Genomic DNA, 25667 nt, shown 5'->3' on the forward strand with positions numbered 1-25667 from the left:
ATTACTCCAGACAGCTAGCTGACTATGGTTATAAACTACAGAGGAACATTACTCCAGACAGCTAGCTGACTATGTTTATAAACTACAGAGGAACATTACTCCAGACAGCTAGCTGACTATGTTTATAAACTACAGAGGCACATTACTCCAGACAGCTAGCTGACTATGTTTATAAACTACAGAGGAACATTACTCCAGACAGCTAGCTGACTATGTTTATAAACTACAGAGGAACATTACTCCAGACAGCTGTTTATAAACTACAGAGGAACATTACTCCAGACAGCTAGCTGACTATGTTTATAAACTACAGAGGAACATTACTCCAGACAGCTAGCTGACTATGTTTATAAACTACTGTACAGAGGAACATTACTCCAGACAGCTAGCTGGCTATGTTTATAAACTACTGTACAGAGGAACATTACTCCAGACAGCTAGCTGACTATGTTTATAAACTACAGAGGAACATTACTCCAGACAGCTAGCTGGCTATGTTTATAAACTACAGAGGAACATTACTCCAGACAGCTAGCTGACTATGTTTATAAACTACAGGGGAACATTACTCCAGACAGCTAGCTGACTATGTTTATAAACTACTGTACAGAGGAACATTACTCCAGACAGCTAGCTGACTATGTTTATAAACTACAGAGGAACATTACTCCAGACAGCTAGCTGACTATGTTTATAAACTACAGAGGAACATTACTCCAGACAGCTGTTTATAAACTACAGAGGAACATTACTCCAGACAGCTAGCTGACTATGTTTATAAACTACAGAGGCACATTACTCCAGACAGCTAGCTGGCTATGTTTATAAACTACTGTACAGAGGAACATTACTCCAGACAGCTAGCTGACTATGTTTGTAAACTACAGAGGAACATTACTCCAGACAGCTAGCTGACTATGTTTATAAACTACAGAGGAACATTACTCCAGACAGCTAGCTGACTATGTTTATAAACTACAGAGGAACATTACTCCAGACAGCTAGCTGGCTATGTTTATAAACTACAGAGGAACATTACTCCAGACAGCTAGCTGACTATGTTTATAAACTACTGTACAGAGGAACATTACTCCAGACAGCTAGCTGACTATGTTTATAAACTACAGAGGAACATTACTCCAGACAGCTAGCTGACTATGTTTATAAACTACTGTACAGAGGAACATTACACCAGACAGCTAGCTGGCTATGTTTATAAACTACAGAGGAACATTACTCCAGACAGCTAGCTGACTATGTTTATAAACTACAGAGGAACATTACTCCAGACAGCTAGCTGTCTATGTTTATAAACTACTGTACAGAGGAACATTACTCCAGACAGCTAGCTGACTATGTTTATAAACTACTGTACAGAGGAACATTACTCCAGACAGCTAGCTGACTATGTTTATAAACTACAGAGGAACATTACTCCAGACAGCTAGCTGACTATGTTTATAAACTACAGAGGAACATTACTCCAGACAGCTAGCTGACTATGTTTATAAACTACAGAGGAACATTACTCCAGACAGCTAGCTGGCTATGTTTATAAACTACTGTACAGAGGAACATTACTCCAGACAGCTAGCTGACTATGTTTATAAACTACAGAGGAACATTACTCCAGACAGCTAGCTGACTATGTTTATAAACTACAGAGGAACATTACTCCAGACAGCTAGCTGGCTATGTTTATAAACTACAGAGGAACATTACTCCAGACAGCTAGCTGACTATGTTTATAAACTACTGTACAGAGGAACATTACTCCAGACAGCTAGCTGACTATGTTTATAAACTACAGAGGAACATTACTCCAGACAGCTAGCTGACTATGTTTATAAACTACTGTACAGAGGAACATTACACCAGACAACTAGCTGGCTATGTTTATAAACTACAGAGGAACATTACTCCAGACAGCTAGCTGACTATGTTTATAAACTACAGAGGAACATTACTCCAGACAGCTAGCTGACTATGTTTATAAACTACTGTACAGAGGAACATTACTCCAGACAGCTAGCTGACTATGTTTATAAACTACTGTACAGAGGAACATTACTCCAGACAGCTAGCTGACTATGTTTATAAACTACAGAGGAACATTACTCCAGACAGCTAGCTGACTATGTTTATAAACTACAGAGGAACATTACTCCAGACAGCTAGCTGACTATGTTTATAAACTACTGTACAGAGGAACATTACTCCAGACAGCTAGCTGACTATGTTTATAAACTACAGAGGAACATTACTCCAGACAGCTAGCTGACTATGTTTATAAACTACTGTACAGAGGAACATTACTCCAGACAGCTAGCTGACTATGTTTATAAACTACAGAGGAACATTACTCCAGACAGCTAGCTGACTATGTTTATAGACTACAGAGGAACATTACTCCAGACAGCTAGCTGACTATGTTTATAAACTACAGAGGCACATTACTCCAGACAGCTAGCTGACTATGTTTATAAACTACTGTACAGAGGAACATTACTCCAGACAGCTAGCTGACTATGTTTGTAAACTACAGAGGAACATTACTCCAGACAGCTAGCTGACTATGTTTATAAACTACAGAGGAACATTACTCCAGACAGCTAGCTGGCTATGTTTATAAACTACAGAGGAACATTACTCCAGACAGCTAGCTGACTATGTTTATAAACTACTGTACAGAGGAACATTACTCCAGACAGCTAGCTGACTATGTTTATAAACTACAGAGGAACATTACTCCAGACAGCTAGCTGACTATGTTTATAAACTACTGTACAGAGGAACATTACACCAGACCGCTAGCTGGCTATGTTTATAAACTACAGAGGAACATTACTCCAGACAGCTAGCTGACTATGTTTATAAACTACAGAGGAACATTACTCCAGACAGCTAGCTGACTATGTTTATAAACTACTGTACAGAGGAACATTACTCCAGACAGCTAGCTGACTATGTTTATAAACTACTGTACAGAGGAACATTACTCCAGACAGCTAGCTGACTATGTTTATAAACTACAGAGGAACATTACTCCAGACAGCTAGCTGACTATGTTTATAAACTACAGAGGAACATTACTCCAGACAGCTAGCTGACTATGTTTATAAACTACAGAGGAACATTACTCCAGACAGCTAGCTGACTATGTTTATAAACTACTGTACAGAGGAACATTACTCCAGACAGCTAGCTGACTATGTTTATAAACTACAGAGGAACATTACTCCAGACAGCTAGCTGACTATGTTTATAAACTACAGAGGAACATTACTCCAGACAGCTAGCTGGCTATGTTTATAAACTACAGAGGAACATTACTCCAGACAGCTAGCTGACTATGTTTATAAACTACTGTACAGAGGAACATTACTCCAGACAGCTAGCTGACTATGTTTATAAACTACAGAGGAACATTACTCCAGACAGCTAGCTGACTATGTTTATAAACTACTGTACAGAGGAACATTACACCAGACAACTAGCTGGCTATGTTTATAAACTACAGAGGAACATTACTCCAGACAGCTAGCTGACTATGTTTATAAACTACAGAGGAACATTACTCCAGACAGCTAGCTGACTATGTTTATAAACTACTGTACAGAGGAACATTACTCCAGACAGCTAGCTTACTATGTTTATAAACTACTGTACAGAGGAACATTACTCCAGACAGCTAGCTGACTATGTTTATAAACTACAGAGGAACATTACTCCAGACAGCTAGCTGACTATGTTTATAAACTACAGAGGAACATTACTCCAGACAGCTAGCTGACTATGTTTATAAACTACAGAGGAACATTACTCCAGACAGCTAGCTGACTATGTTTATAAACTACAGAGGAACATTACTCCAGACAGCTAGCTGACTATGTTTATAAACTACTGTACAGAGGAACATTACTCCAGACAGCTAGCTGACTATGTTTATAAACTACAGAGGAACATTACTCCAGACAGCTAGCTGACTATGTTTATAGACTACAGAGGAACATTACTCCAGACAGCTAGCTGACTATGTTTATAAACTACAGAGGCACATTACTCCAGACAGCTAGCTGACTATGTTTATAAACTACTGTACAGAGGAACATTACTCCAGACAGCTAGCTGACTATGTTTATAGACTACAGAGGAACATTACTCCAGACAGCTAGCTGACTATGTTTATAGACTACAGAGGAACATTACTCCAGACAGCTAGCTGACTATGTTTATAAACTACAGAGGAACATTACTCCAGACAGCTAACTGACTATGTTTATAAACTACAGAGGAACATTACTCCAGACAGCTAGCTGACTATGTTTATAAACTACAGAGGAACATTACTCCAGACAGCTAGCTGACTATGTTTATAAACTACTGTACAGAGGAACATTACTCCAGACAGCTAGCTGACTATGTTTATAAACTACTGTACAGAGGAACATTACTCCAGACAGCTAGCTGACTATGTTTATAAACTACTGTACAGAGGAACATTACTCCAGACAGCTAGCTGACTATGTTTATAAACTACAGAGGAACATTACTCCAGACAGCTAGCTGACTATGTTTATAAACTACAGAGGAACATTACTCCAGACAGCTAGCTGACTATGTTTATAAACTACTGTACAGAGGAACATTACTCCAGACAGCTAGCTGACTATGTTTATAAACTACAGAGGAACATTACTCCAGACAGCTAACTGACTATGTTTATAAACTACAGAGGAACATTACTCCAGAAAGCTAGCTGACTATGTTTATAAACTACTGTACAGAGGACCATTACTCCAGACAGCTAGCTGACTATGTTTATAAACTACTGTACAGAGGAACATTACTCCAGACAGCTAGCTGACTATGTTTATAAACTACAGAGGAACATTACTCCAGACAGCTAGCTGACTATGTTTATAAACTACAGAGGAACATTACTCCAGACAGCTAGCTGACTATGTTTATAAACTACTGTACAGAGGAACATTACTCCAGACAGCTAGCTGGCTATGTTTATAAACTACTGTACAGAGGAACATTACTCCAGACAGCTAGCTGACTATGTTTATAAACTACAGAGGAACATTACTCCAGACAGCTAGCTGACTATGTTTATAAACTACTGTACAGAGGAACATTACTCCAGACAGCTAGCTGACTATGTTTATAAACTACAGAGGAACATTACTCCAGACAGCTAGCTGACTATGTTTATAAACTACTGTACAGAGGAACATTACTCCAGACAGCTAGCTGACTATGGTTATAAACTACAGAGGAACATTACTCCAGACAGCTAGCTGACTATGTTTATAAACTACAGAGGAACATTACTCCAGACAGCTAGCTGACTATGTTTATAAACTACAGAGGCACATTACTCCAGACAGCTAGCTGACTATGTTTATAAACTACAGAGGAACATTACTCCAGACAGCTAGCTGACTATGTTTATAAACTACAGAGGAACATTACTCCAGACAGCTGTTTATAAACTACAGAGGAACATTACTCCAGACAGCTAGCTGACTATGTTTATAAACTACAGAGGAACATTACTCCAGACAGCTAGCTGACTATGTTTATAAACTACAGAGGAACATTACTCCAGACAGCTAGCTGACTATGTTTATAAACTACAGAGGAACATTACTCCAGACAGCTAGCTGACTATGTTTATAAACTACAGAGGAACATTACTCCAGACAGCTAGCTGACTATGTTTATAAACTACAGAGGAACATTACTCCAGACAGCTAGCTGACTATGTTTATAAACTACTGTACAGAGGAACATTACTCCAGACAGCTAGCTGACTATATTTATAAACTACAGAGGAACATTACTCCAGACAGCTAGCTGACTATGTTTATAGACTACAGAGGAACATTACTCCAGACAGCTAGCTGACTATGTTTATAAACTACAGAGGCACATTACTCCAGACAGCTAGCTGACTATGTTTATAAACTACTGTACAGAGGAACATTACTCCAGACAGCTAGCTGACTATGTTTATAGACTACAGAGGAACATTACTCCAGACAGCTAGCTGACTATGTTTATAGACTACAGAGGAACATTACTCCAGACAGCTAGCTGACTATGTTTATAAACTACAGAGGAACATTACTCCAGACAGCTAACTGACTATGTTTATAAACTACAGAGGAACATTACTCCAGACAGCTAGCTGACTATGTTTATAAACTACAGAGGAACATTACTCCAGACAGCTAGCTGACTATGTTTATAAACTACTGTACAGAGGAACATTACTCCAGACAGCTAGCTGACTATGTTTATAAACTACTGTACAGAGGAACATTACTCCAGACAGCTAGCTGACTATGTTTATAAACTACTGTACAGAGGAACATTACTCCAGACAGCTAGCTGACTATGTTTATAAACTACAGAGGAACATTACTCCAGACAGCTAGCTGACTATGTTTATAAACTACAGAGGAACATTACTCCAGACAGCTAGCTGACTATGTTTATAAACTACTGTACAGAGGAACATTACTCCAGACAGCTAGCTGACTATGTTTATAAACTACAGAGGAACATTACTCCAGACAGCTAACTGACTATGTTTATAAACTACAGAGGAACATTACTCCAGAAAGCTAGCTGACTATGTTTATAAACTACTGTACAGAGGACCATTACTCCAGACAGCTAGCTGACTATGTTTATAAACTACTGTACAGAGGAACATTACTCCAGACAGCTAGCTGACTATGTTTATAAACTACAGAGGAACATTACTCCAGACAGCTAGCTGACTATGTTTATAAACTACAGAGGAACATTACTCCATACAGCTAGCTGACTATGTTTATAAACTACTGTACAGAGGAACATTACTCCAGACAGCTAGCTGGCTATGTTTATAAACTACTGTACAGAGGAACATTACTCCAGACAGCTAGCTGACTATGTTTATAAACTACAGAGGAACATTACTCCAGACAGCTAGCTGACTATGTTTATAAACTACTGTACAGAGGAACATTACTCCAGACAGCTAGCTGACTATGTTTATAAACTACAGAGGAACATTACTCCAGACAGCTAGCTGACTATGTTTATAAACTACTGTACAGAGGAACATTACTCCAGACAGCTAGCTGACTATGTTTATAAACTACAGAGGAACATTACTCCAGACAGCTAGCTGGCTATGTTTATAAACTACAGAGGAACATTACTCCAGACAGCTAGCTGACTAAGTTTATAGACTACAGAGGAACATTACTCCATACAGCTAGCTGACTATGTTTATAAACTACAGAGGAACATTACTCCAGATAGCTAGCTGACTATGTTTATAAACTACTGTACAGAGGAACATTACTCCAGACAGCTAGCTGACTATGTTTATAAACTACAGAGGAGCATTACTCCAGACAGCTAGCTGACTATATTTATAAACTACTGTACAGAGGAACATTACTCCAGACAGCTAGCTGGCTATGTTTATAAACTACTGTACAGAGGAACATTACTCCAGACAGCTAGCTGACTATGTTTATAAACTACAGAGGAACATTACTCCAGACAGCTAGCTGGCTATGTTTATAAACTACAGAGGAACATTACTCCAGACAGCTAGCTGACTATGTTTATAAACTACAGAGGCACATTACTCCAGACAGCTAGCTGACTATGTTTATAAACTACTGTACAGAGGAACATTACTCCAGACAGCTAGCTGACTATGTTTATAAACTACAGAGGAACATTACTCCAGACAGCTAGCTGACTATGTTTATAAACTACTGTACAGAGGAACATTACTCCAGACAGCTAGCTGACTATGTTTATAAACTACTGTACAGAGGAACATTACTCCAGACAGCTAGCTGACTATGTTTATAAACTACTGTACAGAGGAACATTACTCCAGACAGCTAGCTGGCTATGTTTATAAACTACTGTACAGAGGAACATTACGCCAGACAGCTAGCTGACTATGTTTATAAACTACAGAGGAACATTACTCCAGACAGCTAACTGACTATGTTTATAAACTACAGAGGAACATTACTCCAGACAGCTAGCTGACTATGTTTATAAACTACTGTACAGAGGAACATTACTCCAGACAGCTAGCTGACTATGTTTATAAACTACTGTACAGAGGAACATTACTCCAGACAGCTAGTATAAATAGCAGTATATTAGATTTATAGACAGTACAGTATAAATAAACTCAGTTCTGTGGACCTATTAGAGTGCATTAGTCCTGCTGACACCAATTAGCATTGGAGAGGTGGCGAGGACACGGACGCTTGCTGTGTCTTTCACAGGAAGTGAACTGTGAAACTAAAGGCTTTATATTTAATCCGGCAGTATTGGGAGTTTTTTTTCTCTGAGACCTCTCTCTCTCTCTGTCCTCTCTCTCTGCTCCCTTCATCACTCCAGGGTCATAGAGAGAGCAGAGAGAGTGAGGGGGAGTACAGAGAGGTCTTCACAGCTCTGAACGGACCACGACCGACCTCTGGAGACACACTGTTTTTCTTTCTATCCACAAACATCATTGGCTGTTTCTCTCCTGGAGCTGCTTTAGTGCCATTTAATATCAAGCAACACAAGTCCAGAATAAAACCCAAAAGTACAGTCGTCCACTACCAATCTGTGTAGCCCACCTGGGTGATGCACAGCCACCATTTTGTGCCAGAACACTCACCACACATCAGCTATCATGGTGTTGAGGTGAGGAGTGAGGTGGATGACTACGTGGTCATAATTACAGTTATCCAGGACACTGAGGTTAACACCCCTACTATTACATTAAATGTCAACAAATCAGGACATCCAGCAGGTAGCCTAGTGTTTAGCGCATTGGACTAGTAACCAGCAGGTAGCCTTGTGTTTAGAGCGTTGGACTAGTAACCAGCAGGTAGCCTAGTGGTTAGAGTGTTGGACTAGTAACCAGCAGGTAGCCTAGTGGTTAGAGCGTTGGACTAGTAACCAGCAGGTAGCCTAGTGGTGAGAGTGTTGGACCAGTAACCAGCAGGTAGCCTAGTGGTTAGAGTGTTGGACCAGTAACCAGCAGGTAGCCTAGTGGTTAGAGCGTTGGACTAGTAACCAGCAGGTAGCCTAGTGGTTAGAGCGTTGGACTAGTAACCAGCAGGTAGCCTAGTGGTTAGTGTTGGACTAGTAACCCGCAGGTAGCCTAGTGGTTAGAGCATTGGACTAGTAACCAGCAGGTAGCCTAGTGGGGAGAGTGTTGGACCAGTAACCAGCAGGTAGCCTAGTGGTGAGAGTGTTGGACCAGTAACCAGCAGGTAGCCTAGTGGTTAGAGCCTTGGACTAGTAACCAGTAGGTAGCCTAGTGGTTAGAGCGTTGGACTAGTAACCAGCAGGTAGCCTAGTGGTTAGGGTTGGACTAGTAACCAGCAGGTAGCCTAGTGGTTAGAGCAGGTAGCCTAGTGGTTAGAGCGGTGGACTAGTAACCAGCAGGTAGCCTAGTGGTTAGTGTTGGACTAGTAACCAGCAGGTAGCCTAGTGGTTAGAGCGTTGGACTAGTAACCAGCAGGTAGCCTAGTGGTTAGAGCGTTGGACTAGTAACCAGCAGGTAGCCTTGTGGTTAGAGTGTTGGACTAGTAACCAGCAGGTAGCCTAGTGGTTAGAGCGTTGGACTAGTAACCAGCAGGTAGCCTAGTGGTTAAAGCATTGGGCTAGTAACCAGCAGGTAGCCTAGTGGTTAGAGCGTTGGACTAGTAACCAGCAGGTAGCCTAGTGGTTAGAGTGTTGGACCAGTAACCAGCAGGTAGCCTAGTGGATAGAGCGTTGGGCTAGTAACCGGAAGGTTGCATGATCGAATCCATGAGCTGACAAGGTACAAATCTGTCGCCCTTGAACAAGGCAGTTAACCCACAATAGATAGGGACAATAGCAGGCAAAAATAGGGACAACAGATAGGGACAATAGCAGGCAAAGATAGGGACATACAGGCAAAGATGGGGACAATAGATAGGGACAATAGATAGGGACAATAGCAGGCAAAGATAGGGACAATAGCAGGCAAAGATTGGGACAATAGCAGGCAAAGATAGGGACATTAGATGGGGACAATAGCAGGCAAAGATAGGGACAATAGGAGGCAATGATGGGGACAATAGCAGGCAAAGATAGGGACAATAGCAGGCAAAGATAGGGACAATAGCAGGCAAAGATGGGGACAATAGCAGGCAAAGATGGGGACAATAGATGGGGACAATAGCAGGCAAAGATAGGGACAATAGATGGGGACAATAGCAGGCAAAGATGGGGACAATAGCAGGCAAAGATGGGGACAATAGCAGGCAAAGATGGGGACAATAGATGGGGACAATAGCAGGCAAAGATCGGGACAATAGATGGGGACAATAGCAGGCAAAGATCGGGACAATAGCAGGCAAAGATGGGGACAATTGATGGGGACAATAGCAGGCATAGATCGGGACAATACATGGGGACAATAGCAGGCAAAGATATGGACAATAGATGGGGACAATAGCAGGCAAAGATGGGGACAATAGATGGGGACAATAGCAGGCAAAGATCGGGACAATAGATGGGGACAATAGCAGGCAAAGATGGGGACAATAGATGGGGACAATAGCAGGCAAAGATGGGGACAATAGCAGGCAAAGATGGGGACAATAGCAGGCAAAGATCGGGACAATAGATGGGGACAATAGCAGGCAAAGATCGGGACAATAGATGGGGACAATAGCAGGCAAAGATCGGGACAATAGATAGGGACAATAGCAGGCAAAGATGGGGACAATAGCAGGCAAAGATGGGGACAATAGATAGGGACAATAGCAGGCAAAGATCGGGACAATAGCAGGCAAAGATAGGGACAATAGATAGGGACAATAGCAGGCAAAGATCGGGACAATAGATAGGGACAATAGCAGGCAAAGATGGGGACAATAGCAGGCAAAGATGGGGACAATAGACGGGGACAATAGACGGGGACAATAGTAGGCAAAGATCGGGACAATAGATGGGGACAATAGCAGGCTAAGATGGGGACAATAGCAGGCAAAGATCGGGACAATAGATAGGGACAATAGATAGGGACAATAGACGGTGATTGATGGCCACGGTGTTTGATGGCCATGGTGATTGATGGCCATGGTGTTTGCTGGCCACGGTGTTTGATTGCCATGGTGATTGATGGCCACGGTGTTTGATCGCCATGGTGATTTCCTTAAAAATCCTCTGGATAAGAGCATCTGCTAAATAATTCAAAGGTTCAATGTTTCAACAAGAAGAAGAAGAAGAAGAAGACAAAATGTCCCGTTCATTAACAAAACATTTGTTCTCGCATTTCATTTCCTTACAATGAATGTTCTCGTTATTTTTTCTCTCTGTTTTGCAACACTTCAAATGTTGTTCTGGACTTCAGACGTTTTTTTTGTTGCTTGATATTAGATGACACGAAAGTAACTCCATATTCTCTCATGTCTGAGGACATATCGGGGGGAAAAAAAGAGGAGAGGAGAAATTGATACTGGCTGAAATTAGAGCCTGGTGCGCGTAGCTATAGCCCCCGGCTCTCCTCTCAGTATCCAGGATATTGATTGAACGATATCTGTGTGCTCCAAGGCTAGAGATGCATCACTTGGACCTGACTGCTAATTTGAAACCTCAGCCTCCATTAGGTCTTTTGACATTCAGCCCGATGCTGCTGTTGCTGTGAAGACTTTAACATCTCCTCTTAGTACAGTGATATAAAACATCACTGATGCTGGGAACACTTTAACATCTCCTCTTAGTACAGTGATATAAAACATCACTGATGCTGGGAACACTTTAACATCTCCTCTTAGTACAGTGATATAAAACATCACTGATGCTGGGAACACTTTAACATCTCCTCTTAGTACAGTGATATAAAACATCACTGATGCTAGACTGATATATATACTAATCACTGATGCTAGACTGATATATATACTAATCACTGATAGACTGATATATATACTAATCACTGATGCTAGACTGATATATATACTAATCACTGATGCTAGACTGATATATATACTAATCACTGATGCTAGACTGATATATATACTAATCACTGATGCTAGACTGATATATATACTAATCACTGATGCTAGACTGATATATATACTAATCACTGATGCTAGACTGATATATATACTAATCACTGATGCTAGACTGATATATATACTAATCACTGATGCTAGACTGATATATATACTAATCACTGATGCTCGGCTGATATATATACTAATCACTGATGCTCGGCTGATATATATACTAATCACTGATGCTAGACTGATATATATACTAATCACTGATCCTAGGCTGATATATATACTAATCACTGATAGGCTGATAGATATACTAATCACTGATGCTGGGCTGATATATATACTAATCACTGATAGGCTGATAGATATACTAATCACTGATCCTAGGCTGATATATATACTAATCACTGATGCTGGGCTGATATATATACTAATCACTGATAGGCTGATAGATATACTAATCACTGATGCTAGGCTGATATATATACTAATCACTGATAGGCTGATAGATATACTAATCACTGATGCTAGACTGATATATATACTAATAACTGATAGGCTGATAGATATACTAATCACTGATGCTAGGCTGATATATATACTAATCACTGATAGGCTGATATATATACTAATCACTGATGCTAGGCTGATATATATACTAATCACTGATAGGCTGATAGATATACTAATCACTGATGCTAGACTGATATATATACTAATCACTGATAGGCTGATATATATACTAATCACTGATGCTAGGCTGATATATATACTAATCACTGATAGGCTGATAGATATACTAATCACTGATGCTAGACTGATATATATACTAATCACTGATGCTAGGCTGATATATATACTAATCACTGATAGGCTGATAGATATACTAATCACTGATGCTAGACTGATAGATATACTAATCACTGATGCTAGACTGATAGATATACTAATCACTGATGCTAGGCTGATATATATACTAATCACTGATAGGCTGATAGATATACTAATCACTGATAGGCTGATAGATATACTAATCACTGATAGGCTGATAGATATACTAATCACTGATAGGCTGATAGATATACTAATCACTGATAGGCTGATAGATATACTAATCACTGATGCTAGACTGATATATATATATATATACTAAACACTAATCAGTGACATTACTCCTTGTCTCCGGTGCTTCTTCTGCAGTCGTAGTGCTCTGGTTTCATCTTTCCTCACATCACATCCAGCAATGTCAGTGATTCATATTGATTCACGGAGAGAAGTTGAGGCAAGCCGAGTTAAGAGTTGAGTTAAAGTTGAAATTGAGAACCCTGCTGAGTCTATACCCTGAAGTGATGATATCCTGCTGCGGGGCTTGTACCAATTCTGCCTGAGCTTTAGCCAGCTGAAGATCAGTTGGCTTGAACACATACTTATCTGGGACCAGGCGAATGGCTTATTGCAGTGGTCTTAAACTCGTGGTTTACGAGCCGCAACTGGCCAGTGAGCTGATTTAACGTGGCCCTCAGTTGACTTAATGAATGTGGCACTATTGCTTCTGATCAACTTCCTGTTTCTCTGTCTCCTCCCCCTCTACAGTGAAGCCCCTCCCCCTGTCCCCCCTGTTGCCTCAGTTGTCCACGTTGACGGCCAGGGGCGGGGCCTTGGGAGGGGGTGTGTCTAGGGAGGCGTTGGAGCTGAGGGTCCGTGAGGTCGAAGAGGAGAACCAACTTCTCCGCCGTGAACTCAGCCGACCCCCCCGGAGCCCTGCTGGCCCTGCTCCACATCACACCAATCACCGCGGCAACCAGAGCAAGACTCACTCGGAGGAGGGAACAGGGGACAACGAGGCGGGGCTTAAAGCTGGCTCCTCGGGCAACAGGTCAGACTGTGTGCAGCAGCCAGCGGTAGACAAGTGTGAGGTGAGTTACACTAGGAGGAGATAAGACTGGTAGACTAGTGTCAGGTGAGTTACACTAGGAGGAGATAAGACTGGTAGACTAGTGTCAGGTGAGTTACACTAGGAGGAGATAAGATAAGACTGGTAGACTAGTGTCAGGTGAGTTACACTAGGAGGAGATAAGATAAGACTGGTAGACTAGTGTCAGGTGAGTTACACTAGGAGGAGACAAGACTGGTAGACTAGTGTCAGGTGAGTTACACTAGGAGGAGATCAGACTGCTAGACTAGTGTCAGGTGAGGTACACTAGGAGGAGATAAGACTGGTAGACTAGTGTCAGGTGAGTTACACTAGGAGGAGATAAGATAAGACTGGTAGACTAGTGTCAGGTGAGTTACACTAGGAGGAGATAAGATAAGACTGGTAGACTAGTGTCAGGTGAGTTACACTAGGAGGAGACAAGACTGGTAGACTAGTGTCAGGTGAGTTACACTAGGAGGAGATCAGACTGCTAGACTAGTGTCAGGTGAGGTACACTAGGAGGAGATAAGACTGGTAGACTAGTGTCAGGTGAGTTACACTAGGAGGAGACAAGACTGGTAGACTAGTGTCAGGTGAGGTACACTAGGAGGAGATAAGACTGGTAGACTAGTGTCAGGTGAGTTACACTAGGAGGAGACAAGACTGGTAGACTAGTGTCAGGTGAGTTACACTAGGAGGAGATACGACTGGTAGACTAGTGTCAGGTGAGGTACACTAGGAGGAGATAAGACTGGTAGACTAGTGTCAGGTGAGTTACACTAGGAGGAGATAAGATAAGACTGGTAGACTAGTGTCAGGTGAGTTACACTAGGAGGAGATAAGATAAGACTGGTAGACTAGTGTCAGGTGAGTTACACTAGGAGGAGATAAGATAAGACTGGTAGACTAGTGTCAGGTGAGTTACACTAGGAGGAGATAAGACTGGTAGACTAGTGTCAGGTGAGTTACACTAGGAGGAGATAAGATAAGACTGGTAGACTAGTGTCAGGTGAGTTACACTAGGAGGAGATAAGACTGGTAGACTAGTGTCAGGTGAGTTACACTAGGAGGAGATAAGATAAGACTGGTAGACTAGTGTCGGTTGAGTTACACTAGGAGGAGATAAGATACGACTGGTAAACTAGTGTCAGGTGAGTTACACTAGGAGGAGATCAGATAAGACTGGTAGACTAGTGTCAGGTGAGTTACACTAGGAGGAGATAAGACTGGTAGACTAGTGTCGGTTGAGGTACACTAGGAGGAGATAAGATAAGACTGGTAGATTAGTGTCAGGTGAGTTACACTAGGAGGAGATAAGACTGGTAGACAGTGTCAGGTGAGTTACACTAGGAGGAGATAAGACTGGTAGACTAGTGTCAGGTGAGGTACACTAGGAGGAGATAAGACTGGTAGACTAGTGTCAGGTGAGGTACACTAGGAGGAGATACGATAAGACTGGTAGACTAGTGTGAGGTGAGTTACACTAGGAGGAGATAAGACTGGTATACTAGTGTCAGGTGAGGTACACTAGGAGGAGACAAGACTGGTATACTAGTGTCAGGTGAGGTACACTAGGAGGAGATAAGACTGGTAGACTAGTGTGAGGTGAGTTACACTAGGAGGAGATAAGACTGGTAGACTAGTGTCAGGTGAGGTACACTAGGAGGAGATAAGACTGGTAGACTAGTGTCAGGTGAGTTACACTAGGAGGAGATAAGATAAGACTGGTAGACTAGTGTCAGGTGAGTTACACTAGGAGGAGATAAGATAAGACTGGTAGACTAGTGTCAGGTGAGTTACACTAGGAGGAGATAAGACTGGTAGACTAGTGTCAGGTGAGTTACACTAGGAGGAGATAAGATAAGACTGGTAGACTAGTGTCAGGTGAGTTACACTAGGAGGAGATAAGACTGGTAGACTAGTGTCAGGTGAGTTACACTAGGAGGAGATAAGATAAGACTGGTAGACTAGTGTCGGTTGAGTTACACTAGGAGGAGATAAGATACGACTGGTAAACTAGTGTCAGGTGAGTTACACTAGGAGGAGATCAGATAAGACTGGTAGACTAGTGTCAGGTGAGTTACACTAGGAGGAGATAAGACTGGTAGACTAGTGTCGGTTGAGGTACACTAGGAGGAGATAAGATAAGACTGGTAGATTAGTGTCAGGTGAGTTACACTAGGAGGAGATAAGACTGGTAGACAGTGTCAGGTGAGTTACACTAGGAGGAGATAAGACTGGTAGACTAGTGTCAGGTGAGGTACACTAGGAGGAGATAAGACTGGTAGACTAGTGTCAGGTGAGGTACACTAGGAGGAGATACGATAAGACTGGTAGACTAGTGTGAGGTGAGTTACACTAGGAGGAGATAAGACTGGTATACTAGTGTCAGGTGAGGTACACTAGGAGGAGACAAGACTGGTATACTAGTGTCAGGTGAGGTACACTAGGAGGAGATAAGACTGGTAGACTAGTGTGAGGTGAGTTACACTAGGAGGAGATAAGACTGGTAGACTAGTGTCAGGTGAGTTACACTAGGAGGAGATAAGATAAGACTGGTAGATTAGTGTCAGGTGAGTTACACTAGGAGGAGATAAGACTGGTAGACTAGTGTCAGGTGAGGTACACTAGGAGGAGACAAGACTGGTAGACTAGTGTCAGGTGAGTTACACTAGGAGGAGGCAAGACTGGTATACTAGTGTCAGGTGAGTTACACTAGGAGGAGACAAGACTGGTAGACTAGTGTCAGGTGAGTTAGACTAGGAGGAGATAAGATAAGACTGGTAGACTAGTGTCAGGTGAGGTACACTAGGAGGAGATAAGACTGGTAGACTAGTGTCAGGTGAGTTACACTAGGAGGAGACAAGACTGGTAGACTAGTGTCAGGTGAGTTAGACTAGGAGGAGATAAGATAAGACTGGTAGACTAGTGTCAGGTGAGGTACACTAGGAGGAGATAAGACTGGTAGACTAGTGTCAGGTGAGTTACACTAGGAGGAGATAAGACTGGTAGACTAGTGTCAGGTGAGTTACACTAGGAGGAGACAAGACTGGTAGACTAGTGTCAGGTGAGTTACACTAGGAGGAGATCAGACTGCTAGACTAGTGTCAGGTGAGTTACACTAGGAGGAGATAAGACTGGTAGACTAGTGTGAGGTGAGTTACACTAGGAGGAGATCAGATAAGACTGGTAGATTAGTGTCAGGTGAGTTACACTAGGAGGAGATCAGATAAGATCAGCCTGTCTGTTTAGTGTGTTAGCCCCTCCTACAGTTGATCCTGACAGTACTGTGTACGTGGATATTGATTCTCTACCAGAGAAATGCACCAGTAATATTGTGGCGTTTGCTCCTCCTACAGTTGATCCTGACAGTACTGTGTACGTGGGTATTGATTCTCTACCAGAGAAATGCACCAGTAATGTGACCTTCAGCACTGCATGTAGTCCATTCGTTTTATACCTCCACCTAAGGTCATCCAAACATCTAACACACCTTTCTATTTTATATACTCACTAATCTACTTTTTTTTATTTTATTTTGTCAATTACCAGAGTTCATACATTTTCATACTGGTCAGTCTTGGATAAATTGTCAAAGACTTCAGTCACCCAAGTCATTGACTGGTTTCTCTGCTACCTCACGGCAAGCGGTACCAGAGCACCAAATCTAGGACCAAAAGGCTCCTGAAACAGCCTCTACCCCCCAAGCTATTAGACTGCTGAACAATTAATCAAATGGCCACCCAGACTATTTATTTATTAAAGCCTGGCCATGTTGATGGTCTGGTCATGTTGAAGGTCTGGTCATATTAAAGCCTGGTCATGTTAAATATTGTGATATTATGGCTACTCTCATTAAGTGTCTGTCAGGTCATTCTAACAGCAGGTTTGTTGGAGGGTCTTTAGTACTGTGATGTCACAGTAAATCTCTTCTATTTCAGACACGTTCATCACTAGCAAGGCTCTTACAAAGGGCATGATGGGTATTACCAGCTGCACTGTGCTTTGAGTAGTCCTTATTGGTCCATCTCTAATGTCCTTATTGGCCCATCTCTACTGTCCCGATTGGTCCATCTCTACTGTCCTTATTGGTCCATCTCTAATGTCCTTATTGGTCCATCTCTACTGTCCTTATTGGTCCATCTCTACTGTCCTTATTGGTCCATCTCCACTGTCCTTATTGGTCCATCTCTACTGTCCTGATTGGCCCATCTCTACTGTCCTGATTGGCCCATCTCTACTGTCCCGCTTGGCCCATCTCTACTGTCCTTATTGGTCCATCTCTACTGTCCTTATTGGTCCATCTCTACTGTCCTTATTGGTCCATCAACTACTGTCCTTATTGGCCCATCTCTACTGTCCTTATTGGCCCATCTCTACTGTCCTTATTGGTCCATCTCTACTGTCCTGATTGGTCCATCTCTACTGTCCTGATTGGTCCATCTCTACTGTCCTGATTGGTCCATCTCTACTGTCCTTATTGGTGCATCTCTACTGTCCTTATTGGTGCATCTCTACTGTCCTTATTGGTCCATCTCTACTGTCCTTATTGGTCCATCTCTACTGTCCTTATTGGTCCATCTCTACTGTCCTTATTGGTCCATCTCTACTGTCCTGATTGGTCCATCTCTACTGTCCTGATTGGTCCATCTCTACTGTCCTGATTGGTCCATCTCTACTGTCCTGATTGGTCCATCTCTACTGTCCTGATTGGTCCATCTCTACTGTCCTCAGTCTGTGACCACTGTCTGTGTTTGTAGAGAAGACCATAGATAATGAACTAACAGGCTAACAGTGTGTGTTTGTAGAGAAGACTATAGATAATGAACTAACAGAGTTTGTAGAGAAGACTGTAGATAATGAACGAACAGAGTTTGTAGAGAAGACTATAGATAATAAACTAACAGTGTGTGTTTGTAGAGAAGACTATAGATAATGAACCAACAGGCTAACAGTGTGTGTTTGTAGAGAAGACCATAGATAATGAACCAACAGGCTAACAGTGTGTGTTTGTAGAGAAGACTATAGATAATGAACTAACAGAGTTTGTAGAGAAGACTGTAGATAATGAACGAACAGAGTTTGTAGAGAAGACTATAGATAATGAACTAACAGTGTGTGTTTGTAGAGAAGACCGTAGATAATGAACTAACAGAGTTTGTAGAGAAGACCATAGATAATGAACTAACAGAGTTTGTAGAGAAGACCGTAGATAATGAACTAACAGAGTTTGTAGAGAAGACCATAGATAATGAACTAACAGAGTTTGTAGAGAAGACCGTAGATAATGAACTAACAGAGTTTGTAGAGAAGACCGTAGATAATGAACTAACAGAGTTTGTAGAGAAGACCGTAGATAATGAACTAACAGAGTTTGTAGAGAAGACCGTAGATAATGAACTAACAGAGTTTGTAGAGAAGACCGTAGATAATGAACTAACAGAGTTTGTAGAGAAGACCGTAGATAATGAATTAACAGAGTTTGTAGAGAAGACCGTAGATAATGAACTAACAGAGTTTGTAGAGAAGACCGTAGATAATGAACTAACAGAGTTTGTAGAGAAGACCATAGATAATGAACTAACAGAGTTTGTAGAGAAGACCGTAGATAATGAACTAACAGAGTTTGTAGAGAAGACCGTAGATAATGAACTAACAGAGTTTGTAGAGAAGACCGTAGATAATGAACTAACAGAGTTTGTAGAGAAGACTGTAGATAATGAACTAACAGAGTTTGTAGAGAAGACCGTAGATAATGAACTAACAGAGTTTGTAGAGAAGACTGTAGATAATGAACTAACAGAGTTTGTAGAGAAGACCGTAGATAATGAACTAACAGAGTTTGTAGAGAAGACCATAGATAATGAACTAACAGAGTTTGTAGAGAAGACCGTAGATAATGAACTAACAGAGTTTGTAGAGAAGACCGTAGATAATGAACTAACAGAGTTTGTAGAGAAGACCATAGATAATGAACTAACAGAGTTTGTAGAGAAGACCGTAGAAAATGAACTAACAGAGTTTGTAGAGAAGACCATAGATAATGAACTAACAGAGTTTGTAGAGAAGACCGTAGATAATGAACTAACAGAGTTTGTAGAGAAGACTGTAGATAATGAACTAACAGAGTTTGTAGAGAAGACCGTAGATAATGAACTAACAGAGTTTGTAGAGAAGACCGTAGATAATGAACTAACAGAGTTTGTAGAGAAGACCGTAGATAATGAACTAACAGAGTTTGTAGAGAAGACTGTAGATAATGAACTAACAGAGTTTGTAGAGAAGACCGTAGATAATGAACTAACAGAGTTTGTAGAGAAGACCGTAGAAAATGAACTAACAGAGTTTGTAGAGAAGACCGTAGATAATGAACTAACAGAGTTTGTAGAGAAGACCGTAGATAATGAACTAACAGAGTTTGTAGAGAAGACCGTAGATAATGAACTAACAGAGTTTGTAGAGAAGACCGTAGATAATGAACTAACAGAGTTTGTAGAGAAGACCGTAGATAATGAACTAACAGAGTTTGTAGAGAAGACCATAGATAATGAACTAACAGAGTTTGTAGAGAAGACCATAGATAATGAACTAACAGAGTTTGTAGAGAAGACCGTAGATAATGAACTAACAGAGTTTGTAGAGAAGACTGTAGATAATGAACTAACAGAGTTTGTAGAGAAGACTGTAGATAATGAACTAACAGAGTTTGTAGAGAAGACCGTAGATAATGAACTAACAGAGTTTGTAGAGAAGACCGTAGATAATGAACTAACAGAGTTTGTAGAGAAGACCATAGATAATGAACTAACAGAGTTTGTAGAGAAGACCGTAGATAATGAACTAACAGAGTTTGTAGAGAAGACCATAGATAATGAACTAACAGAGTTTGTAGAGAAGACCATAGATAATGAACTAACAGAGTTTGTAGAGAAGACCGTAGATAATGAACGAACAGAGTTTGTAGAGAAGACCGTAGATAATGAACTAACAGAGTTTGTAGAGAAGACCGTAGATAATGAACTAACAGAGTTTGTAGAGAAGACTGTAGATAATGAACTAACAGAGTTTGTAGAGAAGACCGTAGATAATGAACTAACAGAGTTTGTAGAGAAGACCGTAGATAATGAACTAACAGAGTTTGTAGAGAAGACTGTAGATAATGAACTAACAGAGTTTGTAGAGAAGACCGTAGATAATGAACTAACAGAGTTTGTAGAGAAGACTGTAGATAATGAACTAACAGAGTTTTTTAGAGAAGACCGTAGATAATGAACTAACAGAGTTTGTAGAGAAGACCGTAGATAATGAACTAACAGAGTTTGTAGAGAAGACCATAGATAATGAACTAACAGAGTTTGTAGAGAAGACCGTAGATAATGAACTAACAGAGTTTGTAGAGAAGACCATAGATAATGAACTAACAGAGTTTGTAGAGAAGACCATAGATAATGAACTAACAGAGTTTGTAGAGAAGACCGTAGATAATGAACTAACAGAGTTTGTAGAGAAGACCGTAGATAATGAACTAACAGAGTTTGTAGAGAAGACCATAGATAATGAACTAACAGAGTTTGTAGAGAAGACCATAGATAATGAACTAACAGAGTTTGTAGAGAAGACCGTAGATAATGAACTAACAGAGTTTGTAGAGAAGACTGTAGATAATGAACTAACAGAGTTTGTAGAGAAGACCGTAGATAATGAACTAACAGAGTTTGTAGAGAAGACCGTAGATAATGAACTAACAGAGTTTGTAGAGAAGACCGTAGAAAATGAACTAACAGAGTTTGTAGAGAAGACCATAGATAATGAACTAACAGAGTTTGTAGAGAAGACCGTAGATAATGAACTAACAGAGTTTGTAGAGAAGACTGTAGATAATGAACTAACAGAGTTTGTAGAGAAGACCGTAGATAATGAACTAACAGAGTTTGTAGAGAAGACCGTAGATAATGAACTAACAGAGTTTGTAGAGAAGACCGTAGATAATGAACTAACAGAGTTTGTAGAGAAGACTGTAGATAATGAACTAACAGAGTTTGTAGAGAAGACCGTAGATAATGAACTAACAGAGTTTGTAGAGAAGACCGTAGAAAATGAACTAACAGAGTTTGTAGAGAAGACCGTAGATAATGAACTAACAGAGTTTGTAGAGAAGACCGTAGATAATGAACTAACAGAGTTTGTAGAGAAGACCGTAGATAATGAACTAACAGAGTTTGTAGAGAAGACCGTAGATAATGAACTAACAGAGTTTGTAGAGAAGACCGTAGATAATGAACTAACAGAGTTTGTAGAGAAGACCATAGATAATGAACTAACAGAGTTTGTAGAGAAGACCATAGATAATGAACTAACAGAGTTTGTAGAGAAGACCGTAGATAATGAACTAACAGAGTTTGTAGAGAAGACTGTAGATAATGAACTAACAGAGTTTGTAGAGAAGACCGTAGATAATGAACTAACAGAGTTTGTAGAGAAGACCGTAGATAATGAACTAACAGAGTTTGTAGAGAAGACCGTAGATAATGAACTAACAGAGTTTGTAGAGAAGACCATAGATAATGAACTAACAGAGTTTGTAGAGAAGACCGTAGATAATGAACTAACAGAGTTTGTAGAGAAGACCATAGATAATGAACTAACAGAGTTTGTAGAGAAGACCGTAGATAATGAACGAACAGAGTTTGTAGAGAAGACCGTAGATAATGAACTAACAGAGTTTGTAGAGAAGACCGTAGATAATGAACTAACAGAGTTTGTAGAGAAGACTGTAGATAATGAACTAACAGAGTTTGTAGAGAAGACCGTAGATAATGAACTAATAGAGTTTGTAGAGAAGACCGTAGATAATGAACTAACAGAGTTTGTAGAGAAGACTGTAGATAATGAACTAACAGAGTTTGTAGAGAAGACCGTAGATAATGAACTAACAGAGTTTGTAGAGAAGACTGTAGATAATGAACTAACAGAGTTTTTTAGAGAAGACCGTAGATAATGAACTAACAGAGTTTGTAGAGAAGACCGTAGATAATGAACTAACAGAGTTTGTAGAGAAGACCATAGATAATGAACTAACAGAGTTTGTAGAGAAGACCGTAGATAATGAACTAACAGAGTTTGTAGAGAAGACCATAGATAATGAACTAACAGAGTTTGTAGAGAAGACCATAGATAATGAACTAACAGAGTTTGTAGAGAAGACCGTAGATAATGAACTAACAGAGTTTGTAGAGAAGACCGTAGATAATGAACTAACAGAGTTTGTAGAGAAGACCATAGATAATGAACTAACAGAGTTTGTAGAGAAGACCATAGATAATGAACTAACAGAGTTTGTAGAGAAGACCGTAGATAATGAACTAACAGAGTTTGTAGAGAAGACTGTAGATAATGAACTAACAGAGTTTGTAGAGAAGACCGTAGATAATGAACTAACAGAGTTTGTAGAGAAGACCGTAGATAATGAACTAACAGAGTTTGTAGAGAAGACCGTAGATAATGAACTAACAGAGTTTGTAGAGAAGACCGTAGATAATGAACTAACAGAGTTTGTAGAGAAGACCGTAGATAATGAACTAACAGAGTTTGTAGAGAAGACCGTAGATAATGAACTAACAGAGTTTGTAGAGAAGACCGTAGATAATGAACTAACAGAGTTTGTAGAGAAGACCGTAGATAATGAACTAACAGAGTTTGTAGAGAAGACCATAGATAATGAACTAACAGAGTTTGTAGAGAAGACCATAGATAATGAACTAACAGAGTTTGTAGAGAAGACTGTAGATAATGAACTAACAGAGTTTGTAGAGAAGACCGTAGATAATGAACTAACAGAGTTTGTAGAGAAGACCGTAGATAATGAACTAACAGAGTTTGTAGAGAAGACCGTAGATAATGAACTAACAGAGTTTGTAGAGAAGACCGTAGATAATGAACTAACAGAGTTTGTAGAGAAGACCATAGATAATGAACTAACAGAGTTTGTAGAGAAGACTGTAGATAATGAACTAACAGAGTTTGTAGAGAAGACCATAGATAATGAACTAACAGAGTTTGTAGAGAAGACCATAGATAATGAACTAACAGAGTTTGTAGAGAAGACTATAGATAATGAACTAACAGAGTTTGTAGAGAAGACCATAGATAATGAACTAACAGAGTTTGTAGAGAAGACCATAGATAATGAACTAACAGAGTTTGTAGAGAAGACTATAGATAATGAACTAACAGAGTTTGTAGAGAAGACCGTTGAAAATGAACTAACAGAGTTTGTAGAGAAGACCATAGATAATGAACTAACAGAGTTTGTAGAGAAGACTATAGATAATGAACTAACAGAGTTTGTAGAGAAGACCATAGATAATGAACTAACAGAGTTTGTAGAGAAGACCGTAGATAATGAACTAACAGAGTTTGTAGAGAAGACCATAGATAATGAACTAACAGAGTTTGTAGAGAAGACCATAGATAATGAACTAACAGAGTTTGTAGAGAAGACCATAGATAATGAACTAACAGAGTTTGTAGAGAAGACCATAGATAATGAACTAACAGAGTTTGTAGAGAAGACCGTAGATAATGAACTAACAGAGTTTGTAGAGAAGACCATAGATAATGAACTAACAGAGTTTGTAGAGAAGACCATAGATAATGAACTAACAGAGTTTGTAGAGAAGACTATAGATAATGAACTAACAGAGTTTGTAGAGAAGACTATAGATAATGAACTAACAGAGTTTGTAGAGAAGACCATAGATAATGAACTAACAGAGTTTGTAGAGAAGACCGTAGATAATGAACTAACAGAGTTTGTAGAGAAGACCATAGATAATGAACTAACAGAGTTTGTAGAGAAGACCATAGATAATGAACTAACAGAGTTTGTAGAGAAGACCGTAGATAATGAACTAACAGTGTTTGTAGAGAAGACTGTAGATAATGAACTAACAGAGTTTGTAGAGAAGACCGTAGATAATGAACTAACAGAGTTTGTAGAGAAGACCGTAGATAATGAACTAACAGAGTTTGTAGAGAAGACCGTAGATAATGAACTAACAGAGTTTGTAGAGAAGACCGTAGATAATGAACTAACAGAGTTTGTAGAGAAGACTGTAGATAATGAACTAACAGAGTTTGTAGAGAAGACTATAGATAATGAACTAACAGAGTTTGTAGAGAAGACCGTAGATAATGAACTAACAGAGTTTGTAGAGAAGACCGTAGATAATGAACTAACAGAGTTTGTAGAGAAGACCGTAGATAATGAACTAACAGAGTTTGTAGAGAAGACTGTAGATAATGAACTAACAGAGTTTGTAGAGAAGACTATAGATAATGAACTAACAGAGTTTGTAGAGAAGACCGTAGATAATGAACTAACAGAGTTTGTAGAGAAGACCGTAGATAATGAACTAACAGAGTTTGTAGAGAAGACCGTAGATAATGAACTAACAGAGTTTGTAGAGAAGACTGTAGATAATGAACTAACAGAGTTTGTAGAGAAGACCGTAGATAATGAACTAACAGAGTTTGTAGAGAAGACCGTAGATAATGAACTAACAGAGTTTGTAGAGAAGACCAGGGGTGTTTTATTTAGTTGAGAGATGAAACTAACTAACTCCTCCTCCCAGCTTTACAACGACCCTCTGATTGGGTGATAACACCCTACTACAGGCATT

The 25667-nt window shown here is 40.1% G+C and overlaps 1 protein-coding gene across 1 annotated transcript in view; it reads left to right on the forward strand.

Annotated features, from left to right (window-relative positions):
- The window catches only part of LOC109887189 (LARGE xylosyl- and glucuronyltransferase 1-like), a 210686-nt gene that overhangs the window by 92984 nt on the left and 92035 nt on the right, over positions 1-25667 (forward strand). The window contains 1 exon segment of the mRNA XM_031815405.1: positions 13665-13991. Coding sequence (XP_031671265.1) covers positions 13665-13991 — 327 coding nt within the window.

The sequence above is a fragment of the Oncorhynchus kisutch genome, unplaced genomic scaffold (genome assembly GCF_002021735.2).
Source record: "Oncorhynchus kisutch isolate 150728-3 unplaced genomic scaffold, Okis_V2 Okis09a-Okis19a_hom, whole genome shotgun sequence".
In the NCBI taxonomy this organism is placed as follows: Eukaryota; Metazoa; Chordata; class Actinopteri; order Salmoniformes; family Salmonidae; genus Oncorhynchus; species Oncorhynchus kisutch.